An 11,560-nucleotide genomic window follows, 5' to 3' on the forward strand; every position below is an offset into this window, starting at 1 on the left:
TGAAAATGTATGTTTTTGTGCCAGGGAGCTACCAGATTTGTGTTGTTAGAATGTTTTAAAAATCTTCTTTTTTTCAATTTTGAAAATAGCAGATCTACAAGCTCACAATGCATCACATCGCGACGCGTTGTGAGCTTTTATATTTGCTATTTTCAAATGGCAGTAGTGCCTAGTCGCTTCTTTTGGGGCTTGTTTTCCTAGACATAGTTGCTTATTTCTCTCACAAAATCTGGCAACGCTGTGTACAGAGTGGTGGTCGCATAGGGAATTTTTTCCTTCACTTTTTAATTAGAGACGTTTGTCATGTGCCTTGATTTATTTGGAGATATACAAAAAAATGACATGAGGGCCATGAAATATTAATATTGAACGTTATTATTATTTAAATTTCACAGAAGGCCTTGAACATTTTAATGTGCATGTACAGGTTTATAGGCTACATTTCAAGGCCCTCTGTATTAATAATAATAATGTTTTTAACCACTTAAACCCCAGTATCCTTATTGTGGGGAAGGCTTTCACAGAAAATAGCAGATCGACAAAATCACTGCGACGTGTTGTGAGCTTGTGAAAGCTTTCCCCACAATAAACCCAAAACAGAAAAATACACTAGTTTTGAGCCCTGAGGGACTCCGGTTACCCATATGGGGTTTAAGCGGGTAAAGAGGCCACTGTTAAACCTATGTTCAACTTTAAAAAGTATATTGTTTAAGTTATGGAAGCTATGCCTTAAATCTGTGTGTGAGAAAAAAAGAGTTCCCTATGTACAACTCTAATGTTGTATAACAGAATACGTAATAGGCCCCATTGTCGTCAAGGAATGCAGATTGAAAGAAAAAAAAGATATTGGCCTCTATTAGACTGTAAAGGACATTTATGTGTAGTTAAGTGGAAAAAAAGTGACCCAGAACACACAATGCTGATTCAATGGTGCATTTCTTTTTTTCTTTCTTTTTTTATTATAAAAAAGCCATATTCTTTAACGTTGCTTACAGGCAAGTGTTCAGAAAGTGGATTATTCAGATATAATAAGCCATTATTAAGAATAACATTTAATAACATGAGGTATTTTCTTACTGGCTACACTATAGGCCAAATCAAGCTATCAAAAAAAACTGCACTTTTTTGAACAAATGTTTATTAAATAATAATAATAATAATAATAATAATAATAATATGTAAAGCAACATAGTAGGTAGTATCACAGTGAAAAATACTGTCCACTGACATTTTTAACATATCAATAAGATGATACTCATGTATTGTCAATAAATGCAGATTGGAATACACATAACATTCATATAGATATCAATATTTACATTGTATATACAGTCACAGACAAACAGAAGTAGACTAATAGAAGCACATTACAGAGGCTTTGGCAAAAAAAGAGTGCATACATTTTGCTAAACATTACAATATACACATTGGGTAAACATGTAGCTTACATGTATAAAGTACAAAACAAGCATGATAATAAAAAATCCAGTGCAACGTCAAGGTTTTGTTTTGTAATCCGTCCATGTATGAATGAATAGCAGCCTGTTGTTTTGAGTCATTGTGTGTTTGGAGAGAGGTATTATCCTGAGCAGAGTAGGGAAACTCAACGTTCCCATCGAATGGAACTGTAAAACAAACAAAAAACAACAAAAAAAAAACAACAACAACACACAAACCAACCGTTTTAACAACTCCACCATCCAAAGCATGGTCTAAAATGGAACACAACCACGCGATGGCTTGGCCGGCTACCTGCCAAAGTGGCCAGTAGAGTAGAATCAGGGTTCGATTTGCTGGGGGGGCAGGGGTCAGACTGAATTAAACATGCATTTCCTTTGTGGGAAATGTAGACTGTCTGATATGTTTCATAGTTAAGTTTGATAACATCACAATTTTACAATTTAATAAAAAAAAGTATGTTAACCACACAAACCCTGGGATCCGTATTTTGGCAAATGTTTATAATTTGTCCAAATTTGATTAGGATCTTTCAAATATAACAAAAAATATCCGATCTACGAGCTCAAAACGTGTCGCGTCGTTATTTTTACTGTTTGACGTACTAAGAAGTATAGGGCTCAAGTGGTTAAGAAAATGCCCCCCACTGTGTTTTTTATTTATTCTTTTACAAATCGAACCCTGAGTAGAGTGTAATAATATACCAAACACCTCGATAGAACCTATGAATGATGTCTGGTTGCCAAATGCGGCCAGTACATTAGAAACATACCCATCTACAACCGAAGAGTCAACCGGCACGTGGTTGTCGGCAGGTTGGCTGGTGTTAAGTGTCCCCCCACCCTGGTCCTGAGGTGGTCCTGTGTCGTTGAGCCATTAAACTGTGCGGTTATGAGTTAATTGGTGGCGGGCACGAGCATGCCGAGGGCGACGCCGGGGGCCCTCGACTGACCCTTGGGCAGCGGCACTTTGTTTTGCGTGTCGCTGCTGACGCGCATCTCGGCGGAGGAGGTCCACGTCGCGCTCGGCGCCGCCATCGCCGTCCTCTTGGCGGTCATGTGGCGGCGGGCGTGTTTGGTCAAGTGGTCGCTCCGCATGAAGCGGCGGTCGCACACGTTGCACACAAACTTCTTCTCGCCCGTGTGCGTGCGGCGGTGGCGGGAGAGCTCGTCGGAGCGGGCGAACTTCTTGTCGCAGCCCTCCCAGTGGCAGCTGAACGGTTTCTCACCTGCGGAAAGACAAGAAACACATTCTGTTACTGACACGTCCATCTTTCAAAAAAGGTGCTTGTCTTCTTTTCAAAGAACATTTTGAGAATTCAACTTTATTGGACACATCAGGGAGGAAATACTGGCCATGAATATGAAGTAAGTGCACAGAAAGCTATAATTCATCCGTTTTGTCCATTCATATAATGCCATAACATTGTCAACCAGCAGGTGTCCCTACCTGACACCAGGGTCTAATTTTCTCAATGGCAGAGTAGGAAGACCGCAGGCAACCATTGTAGATGTGATATTTATATCGTATTAACATACTGTACCAGACAGATTGATTTAAATAATGTTTTATTGATTCAAATAAGTCCAGAATTGTAACTTTTATGTCAGCTGATTTACTGGGACAGCTCTAGGGAACGGTCACACACAGTGACTCAAACAGTGACAGAATGGCACTACCATTTTGACACGGGCAAAGGGGTGGAGCTTGCGGTTGCGGCACTCTTGACCCCTTCGCATGGAGTTACATTTAGTTAGAACTTTTGCGCTTGACTCCTCGGCATGCGTTGGCCACACCCCTGCCATCGAGCACACTGTGCCCTTATCTGACTGGTGTCTGTCTCAACCTTTTCAGGCCGTGACCCCCCCAAAATAATCATATTTGAACTGCCCCCCCACCCTGACAAACACTTGGAATTGTAGAAGTTGAGGCATTACATTTTGTTTGACTCAGTTCCACATAAGCTTGTAGATCGTCTATTTTCAAAATATTTGCCTCTTTCTTATATTATTTGACAATTTGGCCAATATTTGACCAGTTTTTATAGTATAGTGTGTTGATTACTTTTGATGCAGTAATGGTCTTTTTCTATTCTTTCTTCTTTATTTTTGTATTAAAAAGGTCTTAAAAGGCCTTAAATTGTCACTTCACTGTCATCTGGGGACACTGGGAGTGCTGGATCATCATTACCTGTGTGTGTGCGGAGGTGAGCCTTGAGGTGTGAGCTTTTGAAGTACGTCTTCTTACAGCCGGCGAAGTTGCAGACGTAGTTCCTCCGGCGGGAGAAGTCGGCCTGGGCGGCGCCGCTGTGGGCGCCACCGCCCCCCGTGGGTCCGGAAGGCATGTAAACGGGGGCGGGGGCCAGGGGCAGCAGCTTGGTGCTGCCCAGGGTCATGACGGTGGCCGTCTGGTGGCCCCCTTGGGAGGAGTGGGTCTGGTGCATCATGTTCTGAGGGACCACGAACATCACCGTCCCCTGAGGGACCGGCGAGCCCACCAGGATGGGCGTGGCCGAGGGGAACGGCGGCGAGGAGGAGGAGGTCGGGGTGCAGGCGGAGGGCGGGGAGGAGGCGTGGTGGTGGTGGTGAGGGAGGAGGTGGTGCTTCTGGGCCTGAACCTGAACCGGGGCCTGGACGAAGGCGGAGATCATCCCCGGCCGCCCGCTCACCGGAAACACCTGGCAGAGCAGCGGGGGGGAGGAGCAGAGGGAGGAAGACGACGCGGGCCGCGAGGAAGGAGAGGCGGGGGTCGCGGCCTCCGGACAAGACGGAGAGCACACTTCCTCTTCCGCCGGACGCTGAGCGGCGCTGACGCTCCGCACCGCCTCCGTCTCCATGGGGATGGGTTCCGAGGGAGGAGGGGCCGCCGTGAAGCAGGGGCTTGTGGGTAACTGCGGGGAGGAGGTGTCTACGGCACGCCGGACGGCGGCGATCGGAGGAATGTTGTTGTTGTTGTTGTTGTTGATGCTGTTGTTGCCGCCGGGGTTCCGAGGGGCGCGGTCGGCCGTGTGTCTGATGACGCTGGTGGCCATGGCTCTGCCCGACCAGTCCGCGGATGGGGCGAGCAGGGGCTGGGGTTCTGAGGCGGGCGTGTGGGCGACAGAGGAGGGGCGGGCGGCGCCCGGCTGAGGGATGCCAACGCAGAGCCTGGGCCGGCTCAGGGCCGGCGCCGGTCCCGGGGCTGTGGCAACGACCGCCGTGGCTGTGGCTGTGGCGGTTTCGGCGAAGCTGGGACTGTGAGGTGGAGTCATGCACTGGGGGGAGACACAAAACACACACCTTACGGTTACGATACGGCTTCATCGTCTTTGTGTGTGTGTGTGTGTGTGTGTGTGTGTGTGTGTGTGTGTGTGTGTGTGTGTGTGTGTGTGTGTGTGTGTGTGTGTGTGTGTGTGTGTGTGTGTGTGTGTGTGTGTGTGCGCGTGTGTGTAAAAGTACTAATTACATCGTCTCTGTTGGGTGGAAACCTCCAAATGTCCAACACTGTTACTCTTCAGGATTCTAATTGAAAAATAGGAATAGCTTATTTTGATGCTTTTGTGTGACGCTGTAGAATGATCAAGTAGGGCATTAATTAATGAAAAACCCCAAAAAATTGAATATTGAGATAAGAGGTTTCTGCCCGACAACAACAGTATGGTAGATTTCACAATCATATTATTGGACTGTAAGTATCCTCACCAGGTGTGTGTGTGTGTGTGTGTGTGTGTGTGTGTGTGTGTGTGTGTGTGTGTGTGTGTGTGTGTGTGTGTGTGTGTGTGTGTGTGTGTGTGTGTGTGTGTGTGTGTGTGTGTGCGCGCGCATGCGTGTGCGCATGTGTGTGCGCATGTGTGTGCGCGTGCGCGGCACGCTCCCTCACCAGCGAGGACAATGCGATCATGTCCTTTGGAGTGTCGGGGGGACTCCCTTCTTGGGGGAGGTGCAGGGAGTCACAGGAGTCTGAGGTAGGGGTCAGTGGGCGTGGCTTGTGCTGATTGGACCGCTGACACCAGAAGCTCATGCTGACGAGGGCCTCGGCCGCCTCCAGGTCGTGGTACTCGAAGGTACTGGTGGTAGCGGTGGTACCAGTACCACCGCAGTAGGCCAGCCGCTCCATGGTCCCAGCCTGCGGACTGGAGTCCATGTGGTCGACCTGCAAGACAACACATGGAACACGGAACGTCATTCACTGTTTCCCAAACAGTGGGTTTGTTTGACCCATATTTGGGTCGCGGTCCAATAAACATCTCCTTTTTTCCGTTTCCTACTTTTAGAATAGATATATAATTATTTCAAAAGATTTAAAAAACTTTTAAACAAAAAAATAAGAACTTTTCATCAATTACAACATCCAACATTTTCCCAAAGTATTTCATAAATAAAATGAAAAAAAAAAATCAAATCATATCCATAAATAAATAAATTAAAGGTTTAAGAAGTAGTGAAAATAGCAGATCTACAAGCTTACAACGACGCTAAAGTAAAACGTTTGGGAACCACTGTTCTACAACACTGTAAAAAAAAGACTAATTAGGCAATATTTTGCATCCTGCCAGGTAAATATGGGGTTACATTTATTTGGAGAAGCAGAAGTGAAATTAGAATAACCATCACCCCCTCCATTCGGCACCCTGGTTGTGTAATCTGTGGGGTTAGGACCAAAAATGGGCAGCGGACCTATTCTCTTGGGTGCTTGAATAACAAGAACCCATACTTTTTCCTCTACAATTTATTTTTGGCTTGATTTCAGATAGGTCAGAGTAGTGTAGAGAGACAGGAAACCCAGGGCAGAGAGAAAGAAATGCAAGAGGGGGGTCGTTTTCGAAACCCGGATGGGGGTATATGGTCTGTGCACTATAGGGGCTGAGCCACCAACCCCGGAGCCATGAGTTTAAAAAGAAAATCAGCCTACAGGTTCTGAGGTGAGTCAAATTACTTTAACTTTCATCTTATGTGATGAAAAAGTGCCTCATGTATGCACCCTGACTGATAATGAGCAACAGGAACTGGAGTGCCTGGAGCTACCCACAACTCAAACTTGTGACATCACAAGCAAAGCACGCGGCATGCACGTTTAGCCACTCAACCACGGGGGCACACCCACCACCACCAGCCCTGCACTGCTGCTGTTGACATTTAGCTTTCTTTACAGCCTTCCAGCTGCTCCCTAACGACCTCCTCTGTGATATCACACAGGTTAATTGGACAGGGAGGGACTGAGGGGAAATACTAGCGCTGAACAGTGATTAAAACCAGGAAAAGACAACTTATGTCACTATATCACTTTATTACGACATCCCAAATCCCAGACAATATCCAATCTCCTCATATCACGATATCAATATGATATCGATATAGAGTATTGAGCAGCCCTACTGTAAGCTGTACAGTGCTCTCTCACTGGGAGCAATAAAGGACAGTATCATCATAGAATGGAACAGTGGAATAGAACTTTGCTTCACTTGAAGAAGATGAAGGGGGAAAAAAAGACAAGCCACAGTGAATCCACAAAACTGCACAATGACACAACACAACTCAAAAGGTATTAGTTATAAATAAATAATAACACAACTCAAAAGAACAAACCGCAATTCCACATAAGCTGCACAAACTGAGAGGTGCGCTGCAGCGCATGCGGTAAGTATCATGGCTGTAGTATTTATGAATATAATTATCGACCAGAGTGCACATGAGGTGAATCCAAATACAGGAACAAAGGGGGCTTCTGAGTGCAGCGCTGAGATATAAGTTAACTGGCATCTGTTCTACTACAAGTACTGCTGCTGGCAGAGAGAGAGAGAGAGAGAGAGAGAGAGAGAGAGAGAGAGAGAGAGAGAGAGAGAGAGAGAGAGAGAGAGAGAGAGAGAGAGAGAGAGAAGAGAGGGGGTGCGAGGAGGAAGAGAGACAGGGAGGGTGGAGGAAGGAGAGAGGGAGGGAGGGAGGGGAAAGAGGGACACAGAGAAGAGAGAGAGAAAGGAGAGTAGGGGAGACAAGGTGTGGGGGGGGCAGGCATCAGACAGAATGGGAGGAGAGAGACAGAAGAAGAGGAAAAGAGGGATGGAGAGGTTGGGAGACAGACAGACAGACAGACAGACAGACAGACAGACAGACAGACAGACAGACAGACAGACAGACAGACAAACACACATCGTGTGTGTGTGTGTGTGTGTGTGTGTGTGTGTGTGTGTGTGTGTGTGTGTATGTGTGTGTGTGTGTGTGTGTGTGTGTGTGTGTGTGTGTGTGTGTGTGTGTGTGTGTGAAGAAAGGCAGAGAGAGGGGGAAAAAATAAAGAGAGACAGAGCAGAAAAAGGTAAAGAAAGATACAGACAGAGAGAGAGAGAGACAGACAGACAGACAGACAGACAGACAGACAGACAGACCTAGAGGTGGTGGGGCCCACTCACTGCAGCACAGCCATCAGAGAGGGTACGCCCAATATCTCACACTAGAGTTTCGGGGGGCTACGCCCCCCTCAACCCCAGCCGCGCACGGGGCCCAGCGTGGCCGTGTGTATATTGGGGGACCCAAATTGCCGGAGTGAAACTGTGGAAAAGTTTTTTTGAAAAAGGAAAAAATTTGAAGAAATAATATTTGTTATGTTTCAGGGGGTCCACAGGGGGTCCGCGGACCCCCTGATGGTCCACTGACCCCCTGTGGAGTGTTGGGACGCGCGGGGACACCCCTGGAACATTGCGGACCATTTTGGTGTTTTTATTTTTTTCATGAAGGTGGTTGCTTGTTTCTGGCGCAGGCTGTGCAAAGCTGGCAACCCAGCGCATGCTGCCGCACGTTTAAGTGGCGTAGCGTCATGAGGGTCAGTGGGGCCGTGGCTCGGTCAGTGAAGACCCTGTAGTGCGGATGATATGTGGCATAGAGGGGCAGATTGTAAATCCACAGAGGAAACATCCGTGGGCTACCATTGGTTCAGCGATGTGTGCGGTCGCCCTGCGGCCCCTCCTCCTCCACCAATGTGCAGTATTGAGAGCCCTGACGTCACAACAATTGGAGCGATGGGCACTGCACTGTGGTTGGTTAGGGTACACCTAGGGCCCAGGTAGAACCCAGTTAAAGCCTGCATGGGCAAACCCAGTTAGGACCCGCCTTGGTCCCACATAAACATGGCTAGTTGGGGCCCACCTAAGGGCCAGGTAGAAGCTACTTATAGCCTGCATGGGCATCGCAGTTGGGACTGAAGTGGATGCCGCTGACATTGCTGACATGGGGTCCATATGGTTTAGCCCACCTTGAAACCATATGGGAACTACGCTGGCATGCTGGCTGTAATGCAAACGCTGCATCATACCTGCAGTGTGTAGTTTGATGTTGTGTGTGTAGCAGATATACCTGCAGTGTGTAGATCAATGTCCATAGGAAAGTCAATGCCCAGCAGTGTTTTTTTTCCCCAGCAGAGTTTCTAGTGTCTCTGTGTCTCTCTGGAAGAGGTTGCACATGAACTCTGCAGCCGCACTGAGGCGCTCCAACACAAACACTCTGACATTAAGCTGCTTCACACAACAAACATCAGCACCACGCTGCTGTTTGTCCAAAAGACACAATATGTCCTCTCCCACCGACGTCATGTGTTCATTTATCGACAGCCGTACAGACTCCTTTTGACACATTTTACGTCGTTTATCCAGCTCTCACTGACTGTCCACATCGGGCTGTTATTTTGCTGCGATCAAGTCAACGATGTCAGAGATTAGCTATCACAGACGGACGGACAGGGGGTGAAACATAGTCTTGCGCCATGCCTTTCGGCCTGGCGGAGACAATAAAAAACCGAAAGTAAAGGAAATGGCCATTTCTGCAACAGAAGTAGTCAATAAACTATGCTATGAAAACATGGGCCACATTGGCAAAGAATGTAAGAAAGAGGCAATGATGTAGAAAATAGCCGATCTCCAAGCTTACAAAGCCTCTCAACGTGAGGCGTTTCGAGCTTGTAGATCGGCTATTTTCACAATATTTACTTGTGGAACGGAGTCAAACAGAATGGGGGGGTCCCAGATCAAGTACGTGTATTTGGGGGGGGGGGGGGGGTGGCGTGAAAGGGTTGATAAACACTGCTCTAATCGGAGCGAAATTATCTGAAATTACTACATGACCATAATGCAGCCTAACATGCATTGCACGGGGCGGTCCTGCCATTACGTTAGTTACTGTAGTTGCTGTGGAGCGACATAGTTCTCCAGAAGACACACACAAACATACACCATCTACAATGGACGAACTGAGCAGCAATATAGACATTCAGCACACGAACGTGCATTGTTGACAAAGTGATTGCACAGCCGCTGCAGGCATGACAACCAGGTTAGCGTTAGCGACATGGCAGCTATCACAGCGCCCTGTCCGTCGTGCTGCAACTGCCTGTGATGGCTACAGCAGTAACAGCAAGCTGTCTGCGATGCCATTGTCTGGAGACTGCTCTTAGCGTGACACGACCAATGAGAGTGAGCGCTGTAGTTGTTGCTAAGATACGGTGGCGTCTCTGCCCCATAGCTTGTAGATCTCTCACACATGATTGGCGTAGGCTGCGTTGCCAGGTCTGACTTTGTGTCTAAGCAATGGTCGGCTTATTTTTGCGCGCCTTTGGGCTCGTTTGCATTGTGCGCACGGCAGCGCTTGTTTAGCGTACGTCAGCGCGACGTGGCAACGGACGTGGCAACGTGAAAGGTGATTGGCTGGTGAAAAGAAACACCCGACGTGACACCAGAAATGGTGCCTGGAGAAAATGGTGACCAAAAAAAAAGTTTGGAAAAAAAGGAAAAAACCCCCGCAGCGGCTGCCTGTTGTTGTGGTGATGAGGTCGTGCGCACGGTAAACGGTACGAAGCTGGCTCCCCTTCCGTTTTGTCCGACATTTGGTGAGTAGAATTAATTATGTTTCGCGGTGGAAACGGTGTAGTGAGCAGTGAGATGTCCCCTACGCGAGGCGTAAATTCAGCGCGGCCGGCGTGGCGAGTCAGTAGGCGACATGTGGTCTGGCGGTGCGTTGTTTATTCGATAACAGAGCTGTGGGGTGTCACCACCGAGGGTGCGGAAGTTGCTCGCCATTTATATAGTTAGATAACACTGGACTGGGGGTGCGAGGATGGGGGGGGGGGGGGGGGGGGCGTGCCAAATCAACCCCCCCCCCACCTCACCCCCCACGTATTAACATGCACACACAGGAGGAGGAAGCCCCCCCCCCGCCCCCACCAGGAAGTACTTGTGAAAACAAAAGTCATCATAATGTGTTTTTAGAGAACTGAGCCCATGAGAGACTGACTCTCATCACAACATAACCGACCATTTATTTATTCAACCGTTACATTGGATTTGACAGCCGCACCACATCATGCAAAAATAAACACACGATAAAATAAACACGGGAAATAGACAAATAATTGGAGAACAGGGTGAAAAAAAGGGAAAAGAAAACTAAATTGGAAACTGGTGGTGTGGCTCAATTAATTAATTAAGAGACTGAGGAGCCTAACAAAGACATGTGCATGTAGCCTACACAAGAAAAACTCAACATCACCCAAACAAATCTGAAACCACGCAGCAAAACTAGTCATCATATAAATATAGCAACAACAACGTCTACATTCCAATCAATACTATGGGATACATGACAAATTCCTCTCTGCGAAACAGCATCTAAAAACCAATGAACAAAGTCTCTCCGGCATTTATGTGTAAAAAAGAAAATCCATAAGAATGAACTGAATGAATTCGTAATGTTTCAGCCTGTGATGATGTGATGATATAGTCCATGATGGTCCCAATTAATCAAACAAGGGAAATTAATTCTCATCACATTGCAACAATGTGTTGACAGTAAAAGGATCAGAAACTTTGTGATACAACGTTGCAAATGCAGTCACTTTAAGTGTCGGGGGAGCATATAATAACATATAATACATGTAATAAGATAATAACACAGTGAGATCACATTGTTGGGCTGCAGAATGAATCCACAGCTTCAATCTGACCTTAAATAAACCAGCCCACATTGGAGGGGAGAAAAAAAAGAAAACGCTCCACCAAAATTTTAGCAACTGAACTGAGCTGACAGCATCCGATGCAGTTGTAAAAAAAAATACTTGTGCAGCAGACTTGTCTTAAACAGACAAT

General features: G+C 46.9%; 1 protein-coding gene across 1 annotated transcript in view; it reads right to left on the bottom strand.

Annotated features, from left to right (window-relative positions):
• Nucleotides 1–917: 917 nt before the first annotated feature.
• LOC311063881 (Krueppel-like factor 11) overlaps nucleotides 918–11,560 on the bottom strand; it is an 11,260-nt gene continuing 617 nt past the window's right edge. Inside the window, exons 2-4 of the mRNA XM_084083505.1 lie at nucleotides 5,317–5,589; nucleotides 3,649–4,711; nucleotides 918–2,686 (exon numbers count right to left, since the gene is read on the bottom strand). Coding sequence (XP_083939631.1) covers nucleotides 2,355–2,686; nucleotides 3,649–4,711; nucleotides 5,317–5,589 — 1,668 coding nt within the window. The 3' untranslated portion in view covers nucleotides 918–2,354. The remainder of the gene's footprint in view (nucleotides 2,687–3,648; nucleotides 4,712–5,316; nucleotides 5,590–11,560) is intronic.

Source organism: Gymnoscopelus microlampas, assembly GCF_963454915.1.
Source record: "Gymnoscopelus microlampas genome assembly, chromosome: 16".
NCBI classification, from domain to species: domain Eukaryota; kingdom Metazoa; phylum Chordata; class Actinopteri; order Myctophiformes; family Myctophidae; genus Gymnoscopelus; species Gymnoscopelus microlampas.